Here is a 26,897-nt window from a genome sequence, read left to right as displayed (position 1 = left end):
CTTTCTTTCTTAGTGCTTAATCTGCATTAAAATGTCTTAATAAACTCCAATTCTACTTTTTAAATGTTCATTACATGGTACTTGTAAAAATTTTAAAAATAAAAAATTTTCTTTGAGACAGGGTCTCACTTATGTGGTACCTGGCTAGCCTGAAACTTACTATGTAGATTAGGCTCATCTCAAACTCCAAGATCTCCCTGCTTCTGCCTCTGGTGAAAACTCAACTTTTAAAAATCAAGTAACTGTAATGTCTACAGTTGATACCACTTAAATAATTAAAAATGAGCATTTGGATCCCAACACAATTCTTCACAGACTTGGAAAGAAAAATACTCAACTTTATATGGAAAAACAAAAGACCCAGGATAGCCAAAAGAATCCTATACGATAAAGCAACCCTTGGAGGCATCACCATCCCCGACCTCAAACTCTACTATAGAGCTATAGTAATAAAAACAGCTTGGTACTGGTATAAAAACCGACATACGGACCAATGGAATCGAATTGAAGACCCTGACATTAATCCATGCACATATGAACACCTGGTTTTTGACAAAGGAGCCAAAACTATACAATGGAACAAAGAAAGTATCTTCAACAAATGGTGCTGGCATAACTGGATGTCAATATGTAAAAGATTACAAATAGATCCATATCTGTCACCATGCACAAAACTCAAGTCCAAGTGGATCAAAGACCTAAACATAAATCCAGTTACACTAAACTTAATAGAAAAGAAGATAGGAAGCACTCTTGAACGCATTGGCACTGGAGACCATTTCCTAAATAAAACACCGACAGCACAGACCCTGAGCACAACCATTAATAAATGGGACCTCTCAAAACTGAGAAGCTTTTGCAGGGCAAAAGACACAGTCAATAAGACAAAAAGACAGCCAACAGATTGGGAAAAGATCTTCACCAACCCCACATCTGACAGAGGATTGATCTCCACAATATATAAAGAACTCAAGAAACTAGACATCAAAGCACTGAACAGTCCAATTAAAAAATGGGCTAAAGAGCTAAACAGAGAATTCACAAAACAAGAACTACAAATGGCTGAAAGACATTTAAAGAAATGCTCAACATCCTTAATCATCAGAGAAATGCAAATCAAAACGACTCTGAGATACCACCTTACACCTGTTAGAATGGCTAAGATCAAAAACACCAATGACAACCAATGTTGGAGAGGATGTGGAGCAAAGGGAACACTCCTCCACTGTTGGTGGGAATGTAAACTTGTACAACCACTATGGAAATCAGTATGGCGGTTTCTCAGAAAATTAGGAATCAAACTACCTCAAGACCCAGCCATCCCACTCTTGGGCATATACCCAAAGAATGCTGATACATACCATAAAGATACATGCTCAGCTATGTTCATAGCAGCACTATTTGTAATAGCCAGAACCTGGAAACAACCTAGATGCCCATCAACGGAAGAATGGATGAAAAAAATGTGGTACATATACACAATGGAGTACTACTCAGCAGAGAAAAACAATGAAAGCATGAAATTTGCAGGCAAATGGATGGAACTAGAAAATATCATCCTGAGTGAGGTAACCCAAACCCAGAAAGACAGTTATGGTATGTACTCACTCATTGGTGGATTCTAGATATAAAATGAACAATCAGACCACAACCCATAGAACCATAGAGGCTATATATATATAGCATGGAGGTCCGTAGGACGACTGTGGCATATAATAAATTTCAGTTTTACTCAATTATTGAAAAAAAAATAGCCAAATGAATGGAAACACATGAACTATGAACCAAAGACTGAGGGGCTCCCAGCTGGATCAGGCCCTCTGAATAGGTGAGACAGTTGATTGGCTTGATCAGTTTGGGAGGCATTTAGGCAGTGGGACCAAGTCCTGTGCTCATTCCATGAGTTGGCTGTTTGAAACCAGGAACGTATGCAGGGACACTTGGCTCAGTCTGGGAGGAAGGGACTGGACCTCCCTGGACTGAGTCTACCAAGTCGATCACAGTCCTCGGGGGAGGACTTGTCCTGGAGGAGATGGGAATGGAGGGTGGGCTGGGGATAAGGGGAGGGCGTGGGAGGGGGGAGAATAGGGGAACCCATGGCTGATATGTAGAACTGAATGGTATTGTAAAATAAAAAATATATATCACACAAAAAAAAAAAAAAAAAAAAGAAAAAAAAAAAACATAATATGAAAAAAAAAAAAAAAAAATGAGCATTTGGCCAGGCAGTGGTGGCACAGTCTTTAATCCCAGCACTGAGGAGGCAGAGGCAGGCGCATCTCTGTGAATTCAAGGTCAGTCTGGTCAACAGAGCTAGTACCAGGACAGCCAGGATCGCACAGGGAAACTCTGTCTCAAAAAACAAACAAACAAAAACCAAATAAAAAACAGGCATTTTGATTTTTATGATTTTATCCAATTTCATGTTAATGTCAATTACAGCAAAAAACTTTTGAACCCAATTCTATGTATTTCCTACTAGTAGATTCTTAGAACTGAAATAAACAGATCAATGATTTCTTTTTTAATTAAAATGTACTTATTGTTATGGGAGCAACACGTGTCCAGGGCATGTGTGGAGGCCAGAGGAAGACAGCTGTATGGAGTGGGTTCTTCTTCCACTTCCCATGAGCCCCAGGAGTCAAACTCAAATAATCAGGCTTTCACTGCAAGTGCTCTGACTGGAGCTATCTCACTGGCCCTAAAAGGTTTGATTTTTGTAGATACTTAGGAAATATTTCTCTAAGTTATTCTCAGTCATACCCTGTAAGTATTTCACTCCACTTTAACGTCTTAGACTCTAAGAATAAGCCGAGTGCTACAACACTGCTCTAGCTTGTGTGTTGATCTGGCCAGCACAGTGAAAATCATTAAGCACATTATACGGTACAGCCGAACTGTATTGACAGTAAGATCAAGAATAGTCTGGGTGGAAAACACTTAAAGTTTATATTATTGCTTATATTTTTTTCAATAAATATTAAAGGTGTACTTAAAAAATAACAGTAACAATATATCCCCTTTTACTCTCCCCCCCGCCTTTTTTTGAGAAAATGTTTCGTGTAGCCCAAGCTGGTCTTGAACTCATTAAGTAGCTGAGGATGACCCTGAGTTTATGGTCCTACTGTCTCCACCTCCTGAGCGCTGGGATTCCAGTTATGTCTGGTTGATGCAGTGCTGAGGACCAAGCCCAGAGCCACATTCATGCTAGGTAAGCACTTTACAGAGTTACACCCTCAGCCATACAATATATTGCTTCTATTATTAAGCATCAAAGTCTCCTACGGTATTATAGATAACTGTCTAACTATCTAGTATTAACACCATCACTCAGGCTGATTGGCACCTATTTTGTTAAAAAAAAATTTTTTTGGAGTCAATCTCATGTAGCCCTTGAACTATGTAGCGCAGAATGACCTTGAATTTCTGATCCTCCTGTTTCTATGTCTCCTGTGCTGAGATTACACTGGTAGGATTACAGGCATATGTCATGCCTACTTTTAAAAAAATACATATTGTATTTGGTACTATCCTAATTCTACTTTAACTTTTTATTTGGCTCATCAAAACTACTCTAGCATTTTAATACTCATTGAGGTTTTAAGAGACTTAAGGCAATTCCCTGAAAGTCTCTTTTTTTCCTAAACTTTATCATCATCATCATCATCATCATCATAATTACCATTATCATTATTATTAGGTTTTCTGATACAGGTTCTATAGACATTGTAGCCTAGTCTGGCCTACAAACACTATGTAGCCCCAGCTAGCTTCAAAACTGCAGCGAAGCTGTCTCAGCCTCCCAAGTGCTAGGACTACAGACTGAGCTATCAAGCCTGGCTAAGCTTTAAAAATAAAATCTAAACAACGTAACACAACCAAAATTGCTTAGTGGACCTATTACTTTGTTAACTTAAAAAATTAAGGAAAAATATCCCAAACTCTAAATAAAAAAGACTAGTTTGGATAGACATTCAGCAGGGGGAAAAAAATCAAATTAAGTCCCCTTAGTACATTGTTTATTGTCTGAACACAGAGGGAATCCGTCCATCCAGGCACTAGACTAGCATCTCCTGTGAGTACTTATTCTTCACTGCACAGACTCTCACAAGCTTTAAATCATCTACATTGGGAGTATTTGGATGCCAAAAAAAACTACTGTGATAGCTATAAACTAAAGGAAAAAGCCCACAAATCTTACATATATAATGATATACAAAAACTCATTAACTATTACAAAATTTGGGAGGGCATGAGGCATGCTCTGAAAGTGACATAGATGGTAATGTCGTTTAATGGCAACTCTACTAATATGATTTATAAAACTCTGAGATGATCATTCGTATGTGTGGGAATAACTGAATATAGAATACAAACCAGGAGTGATATTTAGTTCATTTCCTACAGCTAGACTCCAAACTTTCCCACGAACACTAGGGGGCAATCCCTGCCACCACAATTCTCGAACTCTTCTTGTACTACGCCTAGAATTAAAGGAGGAGAAAAAAGGAAAAAGTTACTTTTTATACCAAAAATGCTAGCTGCATGATGGTTTACCTACGGCCAAGTGATCAGATGATTTTACAAATTTAAAGTGTTAAGTATGTGATGCATTCTTTCCTTTGAGATCAAGCCTATGGACTGTGAAAGCCCTCTAAGATGGACTAAGGGAAATGAAAGGGAATGGCCTCTGACACTGTCACTTATACTAAAGATAGAATCAGAAAATCAAAACCATATGGAAAATTATTCAAAATAAAAAGGACATAAAGTGTACTGCCAATTTAGTAACAAAACTAAAATCACAAAGATGGGTGAGGCCTGGTTAAAGCCCTAGTCTTTAAGGAACAGTCGTTCACTGAAAGAGTATAGGCTTTGCCATCAGACCTAGATTCAAATCTAGTTCAACCATGCATTGTATAACCTTGAGCAAATTACTTAGCTTCTCTAACCTTGAGCTAGATAACCTTGAGTAAGATAAATGTAAGTAAAAATATAAATGCCTTATAGAAGTACTAAGATTCAAATGTAACTACTTAACACAGACAATATAATTTTCTTTATCTGCAGAGAATATATTCTAAACTCCAAAATCACAAATAGTATCAAACTAGAGATTTTTCTTACACAAATATAATGTTAAATTTGAATTTCTAATTTGGACACAATAAGAGATGAACAATAGCTAACAAAAGGATATATTATAATGTTATATAAATATTGCTTCTCTCTCACTCAAAATAGGGTACTTCTAGTTTTTCTACTTAAAGGAAGTATTTCACAGCTTGTCTTTGTCAAATGTGATCGCCAGCATCTCTACTCTTATATAAGTGAATGAAGAGTTACTTAACAGAAGCTCTGCAATATATGACAGTAGCTCAGGTAACAGAAATGTCACTGAGTGAGAAATGGGCAAGTCATGTATTCCGCATGGACATGTTGGACAAAAGATAATATACGGCCACGACAAAGTAGTGCAGAATAGATTTCATTGTGCTTCTCAGAAGGGCACACAATTTAAAGCTTCTGAGTTTTAATTTCTAGAATTTCCTATTTATATTTAATTAGTTAATTTTCCATTTTTAGACCACAAACAACCGAAACTTCACAAAGTAAGAGTGTAAATAAATGGGACTACTGTATCTGTCACATTTCCAATATTTAACAAATTGTCAATGTAGATCCAACATACATTGTAGAAGGTATCCTTCAACCCTTTAGTCCAGAGGGAAGATAAAACATATGTAGAAATATTGTCAAAAAAGAAAAGACCAAAGAGGGTGGGCAAGAGGAATGGTAGCCTCAAAATACTACAGGAATTTTATAGGGGAAAGATCGTATTTAGCGGATTTTCTTAGTTAAGAGAACAGCATTTAAAAATACCTTTTATTCTTCTTTCTTTTCTAATGTATCTATTTATTTATAGAGGCTGTCTGTCTAGGTAGTTCTGGCTGGTCTGGAATTCACTCTCTGACCCAGGCTGGCACTAAATTCATGGCAATCCTCCTGTCTCAGCATCCAGATTGCTGGGATCACAGGCATGTACCATCATACTAACTTTTAGAAACTTTTTTAACATCTGATAAATGCACCTTATAATATTTTTTCTATTTAGTGAGTTCTTCCAATAATGAATCTTTTATAATTAGTGTTATATTAGAATTAAGAAAAATGGTAATTCAGAAGACTGAAAGTTTCTTGAGTCAGTTCCATGGGTTCCAGAGGACAGATAAGATTTTGACAGTACAGAGGATGGTCAGTAAGAAAAGTATGAATTAGAGACAGGAGTTCATGAAGGAGTAGAGATAAACATGAAGAGTTTCAGGTAATGGTTAATAGTAAAATTTAGTTACAGCATAAGATACATGCTGAGAAGTGGTAATATAGACTTTGAAAAGATGAAATATTTGGAGACACACTAAACTTCTGGAAAATCTGCTTACTTACATCACTTCCCAATTGGGCAGTATCTCATTGATCCAAATTACCATTGCACTTGCAATGCTTTCTTCCTGCTTAAATCGTTCTTTCATTATTCTTTTTCTTTTATGTGCTTCTTTAATTTCTGTTTTGAACAAGTAAGAATTATTTCAATACAAATGAGCTAGGTCAAAAATCCCTTCCTGTGTACCTAAGTCTATAAAAAAGGCTCCTTCAAGAAGAATCTTCTAATAGTAGAGAGGAAGAAAAAGGGAGAAAAAAGAAGAAAAACAATCCTTGTCTTAACATCATTTTAAAGTATCACCTATCATACAAAAGTAATGGGATAAAGGGCAAAAAGAATATTTTAAAAAATGATCAGTAAACTGCTGTTACTTCTCTCTGGTTCTTTTTGTTTTTGCTTTGTTTTCATTGAGACAAAATGAAAGGCTGCCTATGCTGTCTCTGGCTGTTCTACATCTTCGTTTGTCTTTTTTTTTCTCTCTTTTATATCCTTTAATATTTTTAAGACAGGGTCTCAAGTAGCCCAGGCTGGCTTCAAACTTATTATGAAGCTAGGATAACTCTGAACTCCTGATATTCCTGCTTCTACCTCTCAAGTGCTGGGATTACAGATGTGTGCCACCACTCCTGGTTTATGCAATACTGAGAGGGTCTACCCAGGCAGACACTCTCCCAACTGATTTACATCCCCAGGGTATCGTAAGACAGGGTCTCTTCCTGGATAGCCTGGAATTCATTATGTATACCAGGTTGTCCTCACGTGTACTTCATCCTTCTAGCACAGCCTCCCTAGGACTGGGAATACAGGTGTGTACCACTATGCCTGGCTGGTTATGCAACATATTTTTGTTTACTTAATCTATAAAATGAAACCTTTTCATGAAATAATTATATTAAAAAACTGCAAGAAACTAAGAGCCATTTTTTCACACAATGGATTTATTAATTTCAACATAAATATGACATTAAAAATAATTTTGCTAATGACACTATTATTATATAAATACCTTTTAGCATGGTGTTTTATTTTACTAATTAGATTAAAATAAAAATTTCTCAACAAACAAAACTAAAGCACCTCTGAATTTAGAGGTCACAATTTTGGAACAAAAGCTGCCTCAAATATAGAGGAAAGTGGGCTATAAATTAAAAGTTATACAGCCGGACGATGGTAGCATATGCCTTTGATCCCAGCACTTGGGAGGCAGAGGCAGATGGATTTTTGTGAGTTCAAGGTAAGCTTGGTCTGCAGAGCAAGTTCCAGGACAGCCAGGGCTACACAGAGAAACCCTGTCTCAAAAAAACAAATAAACAAAAACCTCAAAAGTTATAAAAAAAATTTTAGAACCAGCAAGAACTTGTAGAAGATCAGCTAGCCAAAGTATTTTCAAATTGTGTTTCCTGCATGCCTCAGAAACTGTCCTGAGAGGCAAACGAGAAGCCAAGCACTTGCTCCACATTTACGTTTCATGTATGTTTATTGTATGTAAGATGTTTTTAAGAAAGAAGCTGTAAACAAGAGGTTGAAAACCCAATCTTGTCACCTGCTTCCAATTTTATAGTTAAGGAAACAGTGGGCCTATTTAGAGTATCACAACCAGAGACAGGGTCTCAAGTAGCCCAGGCTGGCTTCAAACTTGTTACGAAGCTAGGATAACTCTGAACTGATATTCCTGCTTCTACCTCTCAAGTGCTGGGATTACAGATGTGTGCCACCACTCCTGGTTTATGCAATACTGAGAGGGTCTAAATATATAAAATAGGATTAAGCCTAAAGCATTCCCAACTCATTATTATTTCCATTATACAATGTACCATCTACTTCTCAATAAATATTAGTCAAATAGTAAAGTCAAGGTCAAGTAGTAAATACAAGCTTACTGGCTATGTATTTTTTGTTTGTTTTTTCAATACAGGGTTTCTCTGTGTAGCCCTGCTGTTTTAGAACTTGCTTTATAGATCAGGCTGGCCTCGAACTCAAGAAATATTTTTAATTCTATATATTAAAATAAATTCAACCAATGTGGGCTGGAGAGATGGCTCAGAGGCTAAGAACACTGCTGTTCCTGAGTTCAATTCCCAGCAACCACGTGGTGGCTCACAGCCATCTGTAATGAGATCTGGTGCCCTCTTCTGGCGTGTAGGCATACGTAGAGGCAGAATGTTGTATACATAATAAATAAATAATCTTAAAAAAAAATTCAACCAATGTTCAAGTAATTAGGCATTTTAGAAGGCCGTTACTGGGCTTCCATACATTATGTTTACTCTAACATTAAAGACACAACTTGACTTCCAAAGCAGTAGCATAAATCAGAACTATATGCTAGTATTACATACTCCATCCCATTCACTTAAACCAAGGGGAAAAAAATCAGTTAATAAATTTTGTCTTAAAACATATACAAAATAAATATTTTATATATATTAGAAAAAATTATATATAATACATATTATATATTATATATATATATTGTAAAAAATGAGTGTTTATCCTTAACTAATGATGGCCAACACATTTTATATACACTGTTAAAGTACACTCATATATACTAGGTAGAGAGAGTTGGAGGAAAAAAGAATGAATAAAAACATGAATTTGCACTAATGATAGTATTTATTTATGAGACAAATGACAACACTGAGACTTTAGATAGACTTTATTAATTATAAAAGCAAATTTTAGATTCAAATTATATTCTCAGAGTAATATAGAAAACTATAAGTAACACAGGAAGAGTGATTGTCATTGCATGAAAATGGTTATAATGTAAAAGGCTAAAAGTCTAAATACTATTCAAGTGAAACAATAGGATAATATCTTTGTAATCTTCTTTAAAAAAGAAAACAAACAAACTAAATCTGGTCGTGGTGGCTTATACCTATAATCCCAGAACTAAAGAGACTGAGTCCTGAAATAGATGATGAGCTCAAGGCCAGAGGGGCTTCATGGTGAGACTCTGTCTCAAAAAAATTAAAATAAAATAAAATAAACCTATGCCAAAACAAACAACAAACCCCCAAATAAACCTAAATTATAAAAATTGCTGGAGAAAAATAAGATCATCTTCATAATAAAATTACTTAAAAACCTGCAAATTAACTACAGCCCTGTGAGTCAAATATACCTCGTTTTTTAGCTTCAGCCACCATCTCATCATACTCTTGCCGGTGTCGTAAGGCTTCTTCCACAGACTTCGCAGGAAGATTCCTGTTTAAAAGAAAAAAAAAAGGCCAAATTTTAAACAACTCTTAAACATATTACCTATTTAGAATCAGATATAAAAATTGCTAACCTAAAGTTATTTTCACAGAAAATGTAAATGAGTGTACATGGTGGGGCAGGTCTTTAATCCAAACACTCAGGAGGCACTCTGTGAGGTCAGCCTGGTCTGTCTCAACAACAAAGAAAAGGTAAATGAAAGGAAAAAAGGAACTCCACATTCCAAAACAAACTCGGAATCCAGATTCCTAATATTTATGGTATATATAGACAGTTATACTTCATGTTTATATATGTAAACATACATTTATTTTTAAAATTTATGTATTTTAAGTATATATGTGAACCTGAGTTTATATATTTGTGTCCCACATGTCAGGAGCTTGCAGAGCCAGAAGAGGGGTTAAGGACAGCTATGAGCTGCCCATGTGGGTGCTGGGAACTGAACCCAGGGCCTCTGAAAGAACAAGATCACTGAGATCTTCAGCCCCGTATTTATTTATTTTTTATTGTATTACTTTTTTTTGTGGTATGTGTGTGTAGAGGGGAAGGCCTGTGTATGGAGGTCAAAGGGCAACTTGTAGCTTTTTACTATATGGGTCAGAATTCAGGTTCTTAAACTTAATAGTTTCATACACTGAACCATCTGGCTGACTCATGTTTAGATATTTAAACATTTCAGATCTTAGGCAATATGAGATCTAAAATGTTTAAATATCTGAACTTTAGGTTATTTGTTATACCCACTTCCTAGAATTCTTTTTTATAACTCTTTTGACATACAACTAAAAAATTATACACATTTTAAGAATAATTTGACAAGAGGCAGGGTTCAGGGACTCATGCTTATAATCCTAGCCCTTGGAAGGCTGAAGCAGGAGGACTGTCATGAATCTGAGGCCAGTCTGGACTATAAGTTCCTGATGACCTGGACAACAGTGTGAGACCCTGTCTCTAAAAGAAAAATTAAAAATTGTATTTAAAGTAATAGCATGGGAAATAGGCATAGTAGCATACACCCTAAATCCCAGAACTAGGGAGGCAGAGGCCAGCCTCATCTACATAGTGGGTTCCAGGACAGCCATAGCTACACAGTGAGATTCTGTCTTGGAAATAAATAGATAGGATAGATAGATTAGATAGATAGATAGATAGATAGATAGATAGATAGATAGATAGATAGATAGACAGACAGGCAGGCAGGCAGACAGAGAGAAAGGTAGATAGAATAGGGGGTTGGAAAGAAGGCTCAGTAGTTTGGAGCAGTGGCTGCTCTTGCAGAAGACTGGGGATCAATTTCCAGCACCTGGAAAAGTAAAGAGCATTGACAGTCCATGCTGGGAACAGAATGGGAACAGAGACTGGCAAAATATCCCAATACCTTTAACCTGCCACTTACACATTAGTTAGGAAACTGATGTTTGCAGGTAATCTTGCCTTTCTTTCTTTCTTTCTTTCTTTTTTTTTTTTTTTTTTTTTTTTTTTTTTTTTTTTTTTTTGAGACAGGGTTTCTCTGTGTAGCTCTGCTGTCCTGGAACTCACTCTGTACACCAGGCTGGCCTCGAACTCACAGAGATCTGCCTGCCTCTGCCTCCTGAGTGCTGGGATTAAAGGCATGCGCAGCTGCCACCACCACCCGGCATTTACAGGCAATCTTAAATTGTACTTTTTTTCATTGCAGTTTCAGTGTTTTGAAAATGACTGTTCAAAATAAGTATTAGATACAAACTCTTAAAATAAAACTGGCTTACTATTTAATTCTAAGTTCTGGTGCTGACTTCTTCAATCATCAAACATGAACATGCATAATAGGGTTCAATTATTAAAATACAAAGTTGAGTCAACCATATAGTAACTATCCTATCAATCTTTGTTGTTATGTTGTTTTATTTTTGAGACAGGACTTCACTGGAACTCTCTATAGAACAGGCTGGCCTTGAACTGAAAGAGATTAGCCTGCCTCTGCCTGAGTGCTGCCATGCTCAGCAACCTTTGACATTTTGAAGAGCTTCAGTACTCCAACTGCTAGATAACTATATGCTATACAGTAAATAAAGCAAAAAAAAAAAAGTATATACATATATTAGGGTGGTTTTTCTTTTATAAAAATTCACTAATTTTTACATCTGTCTGAAGAAGTAAATAAAGGGGGGAGGGTGTAGAGGCAGTAGCTGAGAGCTATATCCTTATCCACGGGGGAAGGAGGGGGGGATAGATAGATAGATAGATAGATAGATAGATAGATAGATAGATAGATAGATAGATAGATAGATAGAGGAGGAGAGAAAAGAGGAGGAGAGAGAAGACTGACTGGGCCTGTATGGGCTTTTGAAACCTCAAAGCCCTCCACCCAGTGACACACTTCCTCCAACAAGGCCACACCTCTATGAGCATGGTGGTCTGAATGAGAATGGCTCCCATATTGAATGTCTGGTCATTAGGGAGTGGCACTATTTGAGAGGGATTAAGAAGTGTGACCTTCCCCTCCAACCCACCCCCCATCCCCACACTTTGCAAATCAAGGTCTCCCATGGGGAGTCAGAAGGCTGGGGGGTTGGAAGAGGGAAGGGGGGGGGTCTGTGGTTGGTATATAAAGTGAACAGAAAATTTCTTAATAAAAAAAAGAAACAAAACAAAACAAAAAAGAAGTGTGGCCTTGTTGGAGAAAGTGTGTCCCTGGGGGGTGGGGTGGATGATGGGGTGTTGGTTCAGGTTTCCAAAGCCCAAGCCAGTCCCGGTGGGTGTTTCTTCCTGCTGCCTGTAGTACTCTCAGCTTCTCCAGTACTAGGTTTGTCTGTATGCTGCCATGTTCCCTGTCAATGACGAAAATGGACTAAATCTGCCAGGTTTGGTGGCACACACTTTTAATCCCAGGCAGAGGCAGGTGGATCTCTGAGTTCAAGGCCAGCCTGGTCTTTAGGGCAAGTTCCAGGACAGCCAAGGCAGAGAATCTCTGTCTCGGGGAGGAAGGGAGGGAGGGAGGGAGGGAGGGAGGGAGGGAGGGAGGGAACTAAACCTCTGAAACTGTAAGCCAGCCCCAATGAAATGCCTTCTTTTTATAAGAGCTACCTTGATCATGGAGGCTCTTCACAGCAATAGAAAACTAAGACAATGAGCCTCTGGGCACCATACTTATTCATACCCACCATAGCCACTTTTCACTAGCACCTTTCAGAATTTCTATTATTTAGTTTGGTACTGGTACACATGCAGCCCCAGCACTCAGGAACTGAGGCAGAAGGATTACAAATCCTAAATCAGCTTGAGCCATGTAGTGAGTCACTATCTCAAAGAAGCTGTTGTTGTTGAAGTTGTTAAAGAAGTTGCTAGAAGAAAAATAGAAGCAATTTTACCCACTGATACTTTTTAAAAACTGTTGTATCAGTGGTTTTCTTTTGATTTTTCTTTAGCAAATTGAAGAGACACACAGCAACATTTTAGTGTATCGGGATACATCATATTCCTTAAGGATATCTTGATTTCTTGATTCTTGGTTTTCTTTTTTTTGTTTTTGGAGACAGGGTTTCTCTGTGGATTGTAGCATGAATTGTTAGAAGGTCTTATTAATAAAAACAAACCCGGTGCCAGTTATTGGGGTAAATGCTGGAAGATCAGAGAAGCAGAACAAGCCACAGCCACCTCACCTTGCCAGTTCCTCAGCTGATCCTGTTTCCTCAGACTGGAAGCCTCTGAGTCCTCATCCTAATGAATCTCAGCTGAACTGCTGCTCAAAAGCCTAAAAGCTTAACCAGCTTTAGTTCCTGGTCCTCACGCCTTTTATACCTTTCTGCTTCTCGCCATCACTTCCTGGGATTAAAGGCATGTGTCACCAATGCCTGGCTGTTTCCAGTGTGGCTTTGAACTCACAGAGATCCAGACGGATCTCTGCCTCTGGAATGCTAGAATTAAAGATGTGTGCTACCACTGCCTAACCTCTATGTTTAATATTGTGGCTGTTCTGTTCTCTGACCCCCAGATAAGTTTATTGGGGTGCACAATATATCAACCACAGTGGATTACTTGATTTTCACTTAGATTAGTAAAGGAAAAGGCATATACAAAATAAACAAAAGGATACATTTACAGAAAGTACTGTATTTGAAATAATCTAAGTGAGATTTCAGTGCTATCATTGCTCCATCTGTGAAGAAAAGTTTGAACCATAAAAACCCATGCAGTGTAAGAAGAACCCTATACATTCAGTGACTGCAGATCTATCTAAAATTACGGAAACAAAAGAAGAAAAGAAAAGGGAGAACCAAGCACAGGTTTCTTTCAGTAAAGAAACTCCTTACATTATCACTTCTGTTTATATAGGAGGAAGCTTCCAATACCAATTCCATGCTAAAGAAGAAATTCTCTGTCTTTTTTCCTAAGATTTATTTATTTTTATATGTCTGTGTATCTCTGTGAGTTTATGTGTACTATGTGTATGCAAGTACACACAGAGGCCAAAGGGCATCAGATTCTCTGGAACTGGAGTTATAGGCAGTTGTAGCCGCCTGATATGGGTGTTGGGAACCACAAGAATAGGTTCTCTGCAAGAACCATGTTTGAGTTTGTTCTCATTGCTGAGATCATCTTGATTAAAAGCAACTTAAAAAGGAAAGGGTTTATTTCAGTCCCATGTTGCAGCTCATAACCAAGGCAAGCCACTGTAGGAGCTCCAGGTGGGAACCAGGATGCAGAAATTGAAGCAGAGACCGTGGAGGAATGCTGCTTAATGGGCTGGATTCCCCTAGCTAATGCTCAGCCTGCTCTTATACAACCACCTACCCAGGGGTAGCACTGCCCACAGGGGGTTGGGCCCTCCTGCAATGATTAGTAACTAAGAAAAGGCTCCCTCTTTTCAGGTAACTCTGGGTTTGTGTCAAGGTGACCACTGATAGTAACTGACTGCTGACAATAACTGTGAGTACTTATTGCCATAAGTACCCTTAACCAACTGAGTTATTTCTTTAGCTCTCTGCCCTTTCTGTACTGCTCTCATAGATGATATCTCACAGCTAAGAGAATGTCATTACCAGTAAGTTCTAAAGTAAGCCAGCACCCAGGAGGCAGAGGCAGGTGGCTCTCTGTCAGCTTGAGGTCAGTCTGATCTACATAATGAGTTCTGGCTAGCCTGGGTTATATAGTGAGATCCTGCCTCAAAACAAACAAACAAACAAAACAGGCTAACTTGGACCTGTCTGCATCCATGAACAGAAAAAAAAAAAAAACTACAAAATTATGCGGGGCGGTGGTGACGCACGCCTTTAATCCCAGCACTCAGGAGGCAGAGGCAGGCAGATCTCTGTGAGTTCGAGGACAGCCTGGTCTACAAAGCGAGTTCCTGAAAGGTACAAAGCTACACAAAGAAACCCTGCCTTGAAAAACAAAAAAACAAACAAACAAAAAACTACAAAATTACTAAGGACTCTGCCACAGCTTCTCAGCCTCTGACTGGATAGATGTTATCTGACACAAATCTGGTGGAAGGTATTCTGGGAGAGAAAGGGTAGGTGTTCCACTTGGTGCTCATGCTGTACCCATGGATTTCCATCTAGTTTTATCCTTCATAACACTGAATTTTCATTTACTTCAGTTCTCTACACCTATTTTTCAACTCATTGAAGAGATAAGCAATGAGTGACTAAGCATTTCCATATTCAAGCACCTTTGAAAGACACTGTGGGTTTAAATGACAATTATAGAAGTGTACATATATCATTTCCCTTCCAAAACAGCTGCACTCAAATTTAAGAAGAATTCATTATAGCAACTCAGAGTTGAATGGCACAGAGATCACGTTAATTCTTAATACTTAATTCCAATACTTAATTCTAATTAATTGCTATATTAATTTTAGATCAATAGAATAAAAAACAGAAAAGTCTTTTTTATGTGCTTATACAATTTTGGTAGACTGATATTACCTACAATTATATGCATGGAATATTATTTCAAGCTAATTTCAAATCATATTATTTCAAGAACTGTTCGTAAGGCTGCCATAAAGGGTCAAAGAAGTAGATATAGGGGCTGGAGAGATCACTCAGAGATTAAGTGCACTGGTTTGGTTCCCAGTACCCATATAGTAGCTCATAAATGTAACTCCAGTTCCAGGGTATTCAATTCCTTCTGGCCTCAGCCAGCACCAGACACATGTGCAGGCAAAATACCCAAATACACATAAAGCAAAATAAGTAAGGGAAAAATTTAAAAACAAACAAACAAAAAAAAAAGAAGTAGACAGCAGCGGAAGAGTGAAGTTGGTAACAAAGACTCAATAAAAGACACAGATCTTTAACCAAATATTCTTTCCTTGCTTATCTCATCATTCTTGCTTTCCTGCCAATGACTTTCCTAAGAATAGAATCTTGGAATTGGCCAGGTTCATTTTTACACCTGAAGTCTGAAATGAAACTTTTACATAGTCTCACTACTAATTGTAGGGGTGGGGATGAGGGACAGGGAGGATCAAACAGGGATTTCACTGCATACCCCAGGGTTGCACAAATCTCACTATATAGCACAGGTTGGCCTCCAACTCACAGCAACGCTTTTGTCTCAGCCATCCAAGTGCTGGAATAACAGCTATGAGTCAGTACTCCTAGCTCCTATTACCACATCCCTAAAAAGCTTTAAAAGAAAATCAATGTAAAAATTATCGAGAATAAAGTTACTACATTAAGAACTCATTTGGAGGTTCGGGAGTGTGTGGGGGGGGTGACTTGTCCTCCTCTATGATGGAAGGCCATCCTTTTTGACAAAACACACTGCATTAGGAAGGACATGTGTAGGAAGCATAGCTTAGAATAAGCACTGGAGAAACCAGGATTGTCATTCACATGGGCCTATTTTCTTCAATGGAAGGAAATGAGTGAGAGAGAGTCACCTAGAATGCCAGAGTGAAAAGTGGTCTATCAACCAGTGGTCATTCTGTCATTCTATGATCCAGCCTTCCTGAATCCCCTAGTATCCTGAGCAACTGGCTAGGCTTTGATACTGAGTTTTGTCTCTCAAGTGAATAGAACACATTCCTATGAAAGAGGCCCCATGAACTTTGGCATCCTCCACCAAGAGAATCTATCCTGCTTATCACAGATCCTTCTAGACCTGAGCTGTTTATCAGCCAACAGAACTCATTCTTATTGTAAAGGTCACAGGTCACAAGTTCTACTATGTTTAAATGTGTAAGGAAAATAAACCACAGGGTCAGTCCAGAGAGGCCTGATCGAGTGCCCACAAAATTGGCAGTGTTCTGAGTTTTCTTTTTTTCTTTTTAGTATTTCAAGACAGGGTTCTCTGGATAGCCTTGGCTGTTCTAGAATTTATTTTGTACACCAGGATGGCCTCAAATTTACAGAGATCCACCTGCCTCTGCCTCGTGAGTGCTGGCATTATCTCTCCATGGTCAATTTCCCACCAGGGGCAATACCTGCAGGATCCCTTCAACACACGCAGAGGGGTGAGTGAGACACCCGCCTAGCCAGACAAGTCCATTCAATCAACTATGAGATCCATGGGTAGACATATATCACATCCAGATCATTCCCACACCCAATTCTACCCAGTTAAAAAAGATGTATGAGGGCCACAATTTTTTAGTCTTAAATGCACTTATAAGCCCAGCCTTTTGTCTTCTTTGAAAACATTACAAAACATTCTACTTTTGTTTAGCTCCAGATTCTGTATTTATGCTCAACAAGGTAACAGATGGAAACCAGCAACGGTAAGATGCTAGGAAAAAAAAAAAAAAAGACAAAAAACATAACAACAACAAAAGAACCATACCCAGGAGACTCAGAGAGGAAAAAAGAGATTAAGAAACAAATAGTATTGCTTTAGTAAGGGTATAATATTCTTGCTGGAGATTGAACCCAGAGCCTTGCACATTCTAAATATACACTATACTACTAAACTGTAGCCCAACCCATAAGAAAAAAAATTTTTTAATTGCATTATTATTTTGTGTATGGGTGATTTGACTTCATGTGTTCCTACCATGTGCATGCTTGGTACCCACAGGCCAGAAGAGGGCCTGAAACTGGAGTTACAGATAGTTGTAAGTTGCCATGTGGGTACTGAGTATCGAACCTGGGTCCTCTCAAAAATAGCCAGTGCTCTTAACCACTAAGCCATCTCCCAGTCCAAGAATAGATTCTTAATAGTAGTAAATGAGCTAGTTGACATTCAGTAGTTATACGATATAAAAGGCAAGGACAGGTTTATCTTAAATATATATTAAACATCAAAACCAAAATAATTTCTCCTAACAATACCTGCCATAAGATAAAGAATACTGTATTTAAATAAAAATAGACATAAAAGACAAGTTAGTTTTATTGGTGGTGGTATAGTTCTGAGATTGAAGTCTGTGTGTGTGTGTGTGTGTATGAATGTATATATGTATCTCCCAGTCTGATCACATATTTGTGATTTCAAGTGATGCTCCTACCTCAGCCTCCTGGATAGAAAGGACTACAGGTGTACGTCATCATTCTTGGAAAGAATAAAGAGTTTGTTTTATAAGGGCTCATTGTGGTGGGGCACATTTTTAATTCCAGCACTGGGGGAGTGGGGGGCAAAGGGAGATGTATCTCTGTGAGTTTGGAGGCCAGCCTGGTCTACATAATGAGACTGTACAGATAAAGCCTGAACATCAATAATATGTTTTTCTCTGTTCGTTTTAGGATACATGGTGATGCATCCTATAATTCTAACACTGGGAAGTACAACATGAAAATAATGGATTTAAGGCCAGCCTGGGCTTAATGAGATCCCATCTCAAAACAAAACAAATAAATCCCTTTCTGTATTTAAGTTCTATTTTAAATGAAACAGTGAGAACAATTAAACCTAAGTTTAAATATAAATAATGAACCTAATGATGACTAAATACTTACGATGGTCGGTCCTCAAGAATCAGGGCAGTGGTAGAAAGTGGCTCAAACTCAAAATTCTTACGTCTTGAAGACTGAGGTGGTACTTTACAGGTCCTCCCTGTTCGTGCTTCATATTCCTAGAGCAAATAAGGATATAATTTATGTACAGATTTTTCTAATTTTTCGGTATGTATTATTAAACCTATATTATTAAGGGCATTATGCTATAAGGGATATAAAGTATCAAGAAAATAAATAAATTTCTTTTTTATTTCCTGGGTAGCCTAAATTATGAATTTGTATTATATAAAAAGTACCACACCGTGTCAGGAGAAAGAGTGACAGAAATGCTCGAGATGAACTGGGGTGGTCTTTGACCCTTTGTTACACTGCCCTCAGCGTACCATCTACCTAAGTACCGAGTAAAGTCATCTACGAGAAGATAAACTTACTTCCTGTACCTTAGATGAGTGATGGAAATGTTGAGACAGCAGACAGACTACCCAACTGCAATGCTCAGAAGAACTCTCTAAGGGTGACACTGGGATTCTAATCAAATGGTCTTTTAGATCTCAGGTTCTGTGACTCTAACTAGTACAGATACAGACAATGCAGAAGAACAGAGTCTGAGCTTGTAAGTATACCTCCTTACTCTCATTTTTAACAAGTTACCAATATATCATATCCAAAATTACAGCATACAATACAATATACTCTACTAAATTAAGAAACTGGTTTTGTTTTGTTTTTTTGTTTGTTTGTTTGTTTTGAGACAGGGTTTCTCTGTGTAGTTTTGGTGCCTGTCCTGGATCTCACTCTGTAGACCAGGCTGGCCTCAAACTCGCAGAGATCCACCTGGCTCTGCCTCCCGAGTGCTGGGATTAAAGGCATGCACTATTGCCACCCAGAAAAAAACTGTTTTTATAATACTTCTCTATTTCATTAAATCTGATAATGCTATTAAAAGATACAATGTTAGTATATTCTTTGTAGACCCATCTAAATTTCTCCATTTGAGTTTTTTTGTTTTTCAAGACAGGGTTTTTCTATGGTTATATGCACATATATTCAGAAGTCAGCTTGATTATAATAAGCATAAGCAACATGTTGGTGCTTAAAGTAGAAGTATGAACACAAGCAATAAAGTATTTCACGTGGATATAATTATGATTAAAAACTCTTATATATGACACACTTATATCAGTTTAGCTAAACAACTGTATTTGGTACCCCTACCCCACCCCAACCAGGGCCTATGATCTCAAGACCTCATCATGAGTTTTTGGATTGTGTTTTGTTAGTTTGTTTTCTAGTTTCTCAAGACAAGGTTTCTCTGTGTATTCCTGGCTGTTTTAGAACTCACTCTGTAGACCAGGCTGACCTTGATCTCAGAGATCCACCTGCCTCTGCCTCCTGAGTGCTGGGATTAAAGGCGTGCACCACAACTGCCCAGCTTAAGCATTTTCAAAGAAATGTTTTCAATCTTATGAAATCCAATCCTAGAAACTGAACAAAAATCAGTAATAAATTTATTCACTTATAACCTGCATGATTCATACTTTTATTTTTGTTTTTTTAAAGCAGCCTGAGTCTTGGCCGGGCGGTGGTGGCGCACGCCTTTAATCCCAGCACTTGGGAGGCAGAGCCAGGCGGATCTCTGTGAGTTCGAGGCCAGCCTGGGCTACCAAGTGTCTCGAAAAACCAAAAAAAAAAAAAAAAAAAAAAAAAAAAAAAAAAAGCAGCCTGAGTCTGGAGAAACTGTTCAACAGTTAAGAGCACTTGCTGCTCTAATAGAGTATCAGAGCTCAGATGCCAGCACCCATGTGAACAGCTCACAACCATCTATAACTCCAGCTCCAGGGGATTCTGACAACCTCTTCTGGCCTCTGTAGGCATCTGAATGTAAATGCACATTCTCATGCGCGCGCGTGCGCACACACACACACACACACACACACACACACACACACACACATACCTTTTGATAACTGATCATTTATATGAAGAAAATTAACTGTGCTTAAAGTGGTCGAGGTTTCACTCACTAGTACTTAGCCTAGAATTCTTTTTTTATGATGTGGTAGTTTAAATGCAATTGGCCCCCATAAAATCATAGAGGGCACAATTAGGAGGCGCAGCTTTGTTGGAGTGGCTATGGTCTTGTTAGAAGAAGTGTGTCACTGTGGGGGTGGGCTTTGAGGTTTCCTATCCTCAGGATACTGTCCAGTGTCTCAGTTGACTTCCTATTGCCCTCCAGATGTTAGCACTCTCAGCTACTTCTCCAGCACCACATCTGTCTGCATGCCACCATGCTCCCTGCCATGATAATGGACTGAACCTCTGAAACTGTAAACCACCACCTCAGTTAAATGTTTTCCTTTATAGAAGTTGTGGCCAGGCGGTGGTGGCACATGCCTTTAATCCTAGCACTTGGGAGGCAGAGGCAGGTGGATCTCTGTGAGTTTGAGGCCAGCCTGGGCTACAGAGTAAAGTTCCAGGAAAGATACAAAGCTACATAGAGAAACCCTGTCTCAAAATACAAAAATAAAAACAAAAAAACAAAACAAAAGTTGTGATCATGATGTCTCTTGACAGCAATAAAAATCCAAACCAAGATACATGATTATTACACATTTTCCAATTCAAAGTATTTCTCTCTATTGAATCATAATAATGCAAAATATGAAGTTACTGTATTTAAGGAGATAACAATCAACTTGGAATTTCAGCAGTGAATTACAAACTGTAAAAAGTGATACAGCAGGACTACAGAGATGGAGACTCACATGATGGAAGGAGGGAACTGACTCTACCAAGTGGTCCTCTGATCTCAACATGTATGCCATGGCACATCTGTGTATACACACAATGTAACTTTTAAAAGTAACACAGCAGCTGGGCATGGTGGTGCATGCTTACAATCCCAGTACTTAGAGGTAAAGGCAGATCTCTGTGAGGTTCCAGGCAAACCACAGTGAGAGCCTGACTCAAAAAAAAAAAAAAAAAAACTTAATGTATGGTGCTACCAAAAGCTGTTTATCCTCCCTCCCTCCATCCCCCTCCATCTCCCAACTTCTCTCATTTTTTTTGAAGAGTTCTTTCTATGTAGCCCTAGTTGGCCTGGAACTCACTATGTAGAGTCTCACTATGCAGACCAGACTAGCCTTGAACTCACAGAGATCTGCTTACTTCTGCCTCCTGAGTGCTGGGATTTTAAAAGCATGTGCCACCATGTCGGGCAAAATTTGTGTTTTTTAAATTTAATGTATATTGTTGTTTTGCCTGCATTTATGTCTGTCACTATATGCATGCAATGCCTATAATAGAGGCCAGAAGAGGGCATAGGATTCCCTGGAACTGGAGTTACAGATGGTTATGAGTCACCATTTGAGTGTTGGGAATCTAAACTGGGTCCTCTGAAGAGCAGCCAGTGCTTTTAACCACTGAGCCACATCAACAGGCCCAAGATTTGTATTCTTTTTTGTTTGTTTGTTTGTTTTTCAAGACAGGGTTTCTCTATAGCTTTGGAGCCTGTCCTGGGCTAGCTCTGTAGACCAGGCTGGCCTCGAACTCACAGAGATCCACCTGCCTCTGCCTCCCGAGTGCTGGGATTACAGGCATGCGCCACCACCGCCCGGCCCAAGATTTGTATTCTTAACACATTCTCACTGTGTTTGAGAAGAGAATGACAGGCTAACCCAATATAACTTCATTTCCATACCTACAAATGTACTGTTTTAGTTTCTATGCTACTTCTAGAATTATTTTTCTAATAAATATGATTTTGCTATTTCAGTATCTTATATAAAGGTATTTTTGATAAAATCTAATTTTCTAACCTTATAGCTAAGGATGCTTCACCATCTTTACATCTCTGATACGACAGCTGTTATGATTTGGATTTTAAACGTCCCTTAAAGGCTCACATGTAAAAGTCTTAGTCATCAGTTTGTTGCACAATGTAAGGTGGTACAACCTGTAGGAGGTGGGGTAGTAGGGATGTTAGGCTACTGGGGTCATGCCCTTGAAGAAGCAAATATTGGGGATCTTCACATCTGCTGTGAAGTGAGCAACTTTCCTTTCTTAAAAATTTCTAGTCTTTCAACTCACAACTCTCTTTCATTTTTATAGCATTTTATTTATTGTTTATGTGTATGTGTATATGCACAAGTGCACATGTATGCCACACTGCCCGTGAAGGTTACAGGACAACTTACATCAGTTCTCTCCTTCCACCATGTGAGTGTGGGGATCAAACGCACACTGATCAGGCATGCCTCTACCCACTGAGCCTCGCAAGCAGTTCATGGGTTCCCCACCACAGTGTCTGTCTTACCACATGCCAGAAATGGAGACAGCTGACCGTGGACCAAAATAAACTTTTGCTCCTGATATGTTGATTCATATGGGCAAGACCTCACATACCAGCCAATTAACCACACACAGCTTGTTCATTCCCATTTGTTCATTCAACTTCCTGTATCTAAAAAGGTTTTCTTCATCTTGTCTACCTGGTTGGTTCCAACTAGTTCATTATAGTACACAATTCACATATATCTATGGAAAAATTACTCAATTGTATTCTCATATGCTAAACACAATTCTACTAGAACATATATCATTCAATATATTTATTTCTATACCAAGAACCTAAATCATGTATATTATACCAGTCAATGTTTGTCAAGCACATTATGCATTCACTGAAGTGAAAGCAGGATAATCTTAAGGAAGAATCTAGGATCAGGTCAAGACATCTGTGCTTCTAGCTCTGCCTGAGAAAAAAACCTAGAGTTTGCTAATGCCACACTTTCAGTTGCTGGCACTAGATATTCTACCACAGGATGCCTTGAGTTCTATAGCTGAAAAGATCTATCACAGAAAAAAATACAAGTGAAGTCTTGCAATAGCATCTTTTCAGAAATAAACTGTGGCCGGGCAGTGGTGGTGCACTCCTTTAATCCCAGCATTCAGGAGGCAGAGGCAGGCAGATCTCTGTGAGTTCTAGGCCAGCCTGGTCTACAGAGTGAGTTCCAGGAGAGCCACCCAAATGACACAGAGAAACCCTGTCTCAAAAAACTATAAATTAAGGAAGGAGGGAGGGAGGGAGGGAGGGAGGGAGGGAGGGAGGGAGGGAGGGAGGGAGGGAGGGAGGAAGGAAACTGTGAGGGCTAGAAAGATTCCTCAGTGGTTAAGAGTACTGATTGCTCTTGCAGAAGCTCCAAGTTCAATTCCAAGTACCCGCATGGTAGCTCACAACCATTTACAACTCCAGTCTCAGGATGTGATGCCCTAGTCTAGCCTCCACAAGAATTGTAGATACATGGTTCACACACATACATGCAGGCAAGACATATAAAAAAAGGTTAATTTTTTAAAATAAAATAAAAGACTGAATCTGAGAAGAACAAAGAATAGCATAGTAAGGCTCTCTTGTAGAAGGACAAACTAGCCTAATATACTAACATCCATGCACAGACTGGACTTTGAGGTTCAGACTGTAAGAACACTCCTCTGGAAGGAGTAAGGAAATCCTCTCTCCACACTAGAAGCAAATGAGAGAGCACCAGAACATTCAGAAACAAAGAAACTCTCCACGTGAACATCTCTACCATCTCAAGGCTATGTCTGTCCAGGACAAATGGACTGTAATACAGCTTGATCTAAGTTAGGGAAATTTCCAAGTGAGAAGGATTTGGTAAATTACAATGTCTTTGCTGATCCCAAGTTTTATTCTATAACCTATAAATTAAGAGAGAGGCTGGAGAGATGGCTCAGTGGTTAAGAGCACTAGCTGCTCTTCCAGAGGTCCTGAGTTCAATTCCCAGCACCACATGGTGGCTCACAACCATCTGTAATCAGATCTGATGCTCTCTTCTGGCCTGTGGGCATACATGCTATATACATAATAAATAAATAAATCTTTTTTAAAAAAAGAGAGAGAGAGAGAGAGAGAGAGAGAGAGAGAGAGAGAGAGAGAGAGAGAGAGAAACCCATACTTAAGTTAAAGCTTAATTAAAATGTTCTTCATCACTGTCTCATATATAGCAGTACCTTACAGTAAACGTCATCTGGCAGTTGTTGGTGAAATTTTGTTAAGTCTGATCTTAAGTCAAGCCTAATATAATAGGTCTCAGATAACTACAGAATCAAACTTTGAACATAACTTTGATATTCAAACTACTAATGCTATAAAAATAGCAGAGTATTTTTAAACTGTAACTTATTTCCAAGACCCTTTTCTGATCATGGGAAAAGACTGACATTCAAATTCTCTTAGCCTATTTAATTTGTTAGTTCTCTCTCTCTCTCTCTCTCTCTCTCTCTCTCTCTCTCTCACACACACACACACACACACACACACACACACACACACACACACACAAACACCCCCACACACACACACTCACTCACTCTTCTTTCCTGTTAAGGTTAATATTTACCCTCTAACAAGTATAAGACCAGAACTGTTTTGAATTCTTCTCCCAATATTCAAGCCACATAAACTTTAATGAAATCTATATATCCATAAATAGAAAGACATAATAGTTTTATCAATTATGAATGTAAAACACATAAAGGAAGTTATTCACTACCCTTTCAAGTGACAAAAGAGAAAGAAAAACATTTACATTGTAATAAGTTTAAGGACTTTGCAGGAATAAATTCTCAACACAGCCCAGCAGCCCCTGGACAACTTAACAGTGCTAAAGAACATTATTTTTCCAGTATTTAGTCAAATCTTATGCCAAGGTTATCTATATTTAAACAAAATTAAAGTCCAAGAACTTGTTCACAAATCACAAAGCTTGTTAAAACACAAAGACTTAACTAAGCTGGGCGACCTTTTTGTGAAGACAGGGTCTCCCGTTGGCCACGCTGGCCTGGAATTCACGATGGAGTTGCTCCTGTCCCATCCCTTCACTCTCCCCACTGTGAGTGCGGGATGACAGGCGTGCACCACCACACCTGGTTTATGCTGTGCAGGGCTTTGTGCGTGCCAGGCAAATGTTCTTACTGACTGAACTACATCTCAACCCAGAAATCAGTATTTTGAAACATTTTTTCTTGCTACTCAAGTTCTGTTAAAGTGATTTAATTACTCAATTCAAACTTCATTCAGAGAATGGCACAAGTATTGATGGAAAACCTGGGCTATCCTCCAAGTACAAAAGTCTCATTTTCACACGAAGGACAACACAGAAACAATGAGACACACACATACACACTGACTCATTTTCTACTGAAAAGAAATTTCAGATTGAAATAAAGATTGAAAAGGGTATAGTTAATCTAGGATCCAACTACATTACAATTACTCACAACATGCTCATTTAAAATCATTCCCACTTGCAGTTTGGAGGTCAGAGACTAACATATTCTAACTTTATCTATTAACTTAGAAAAGCCAGAAATCCAGGTCAAATGAATGGAAATATAATTTGCTGTGGGATGTTCTGTATGTCCTGTGGGAGCCCTTCTTGGGTTCTTTGTGGCGTTACCCAGCAGGTCCGTATAGAGGATGATTAGGACCATGGGCCTGAGTGCAGGTGTCTGAGATGGTCTGCACTTGGCTGTGCTGGGGGATGGTCTGTATGTCAAGTTGTTCTGATTGGTTAATAAATAAAACCTGATCGGCTGTGGCTAGGCAGGAAGGATAGGCGGGACTAACAGAGAGGAGAAATAAAAGGACAGGAAGGCAGAAGGACTGGCTGCAGCCGCCGCCATGACCAGAGACACTGCAGCCGCCGCCATGACCAGCAGCATGTGAAGATGCCGGTGGGCCACCAGCCACGTGGCAAGGTATAGATTTATGGAAATGGACTAATTTAAGCTATAAGCACAGTTAGCAAGAAGCCTGCCACGGCCATACAGTTTGTAAGCAACATAAGTCTCTGTGTTTACTTGGTTGGGTCTGAGCGCAGCTGTGGGACTGGCGGGTGAGAGAGATTTGTCCTGACTGTGGGCAAGGCAGGAAAACTCTAGCAACAATAATTGAAATACTAGACATTCAACTTTTAATATGGCTCACCAATAGTTCAAAAGGCCACAAGCAGGAATTTCACACCTGCAAGAGAACACATGTGATCATCCTCAACAAACAATACTACCAATATTCTTGAGGCTCAGAGCTTGATCATTAAGTCAGAGGCCCAATCTCCCTCCGTGTGACTTTGCCATTAGACTAGAACATGCTTTGTGCTAGCTTCGTTTCCCTTTGCTGCTAATGGAAGGAACCCGAGGCCCATGTGCATGACAGGCAAGCGCCTACCACTAGGCACTTTTGTTTCTTTACTGCTAACATGGATAACACTAAAATTGACCAGATTCTTAATATAATTTACTATATGAATAAAATATTT

General features: G+C 38.7%; 1 protein-coding gene across 5 annotated transcripts in view; it reads right to left on the bottom strand.

Annotated features, from left to right (window-relative positions):
* Window positions 1–26,897, bottom strand: part of Tbc1d12 (TBC1 domain family member 12) — a 90,350-nt gene that overhangs the window by 22,328 nt on the left and 41,125 nt on the right. For 3 of the 5 annotated variants that reach the window (XM_042263133.2, XM_076563018.1, XM_042263139.2), the window contains 4 exons: window positions 18,556–18,671; window positions 9,573–9,655; window positions 6,448–6,565; window positions 4,378–4,484 (listed from right to left, as the gene is read on the bottom strand). In XM_042263133.2, the coding sequence (XP_042119067.1) occupies window positions 4,378–4,484; window positions 6,448–6,565; window positions 9,573–9,655; window positions 18,556–18,671 (424 nt within the window). Of the gene's footprint in view, window positions 1–4,377; window positions 4,485–6,447; window positions 6,566–9,572; window positions 9,656–18,555; window positions 18,672–26,566; window positions 26,590–26,897 lie in introns of those variants that run through there. The other 2 variants (XM_076563019.1, XM_042263137.2) reach the window with 2 other exon arrangements.

The sequence above is a fragment of the Peromyscus maniculatus genome, chromosome 1, assembly GCF_049852395.1.
Source record: "Peromyscus maniculatus bairdii isolate BWxNUB_F1_BW_parent chromosome 1, HU_Pman_BW_mat_3.1, whole genome shotgun sequence".
In the NCBI taxonomy this organism is placed as follows: Eukaryota; Metazoa; Chordata; class Mammalia; order Rodentia; family Cricetidae; genus Peromyscus; species Peromyscus maniculatus.
This window is presented reverse-complemented; position numbering and strand designations above follow the sequence as displayed.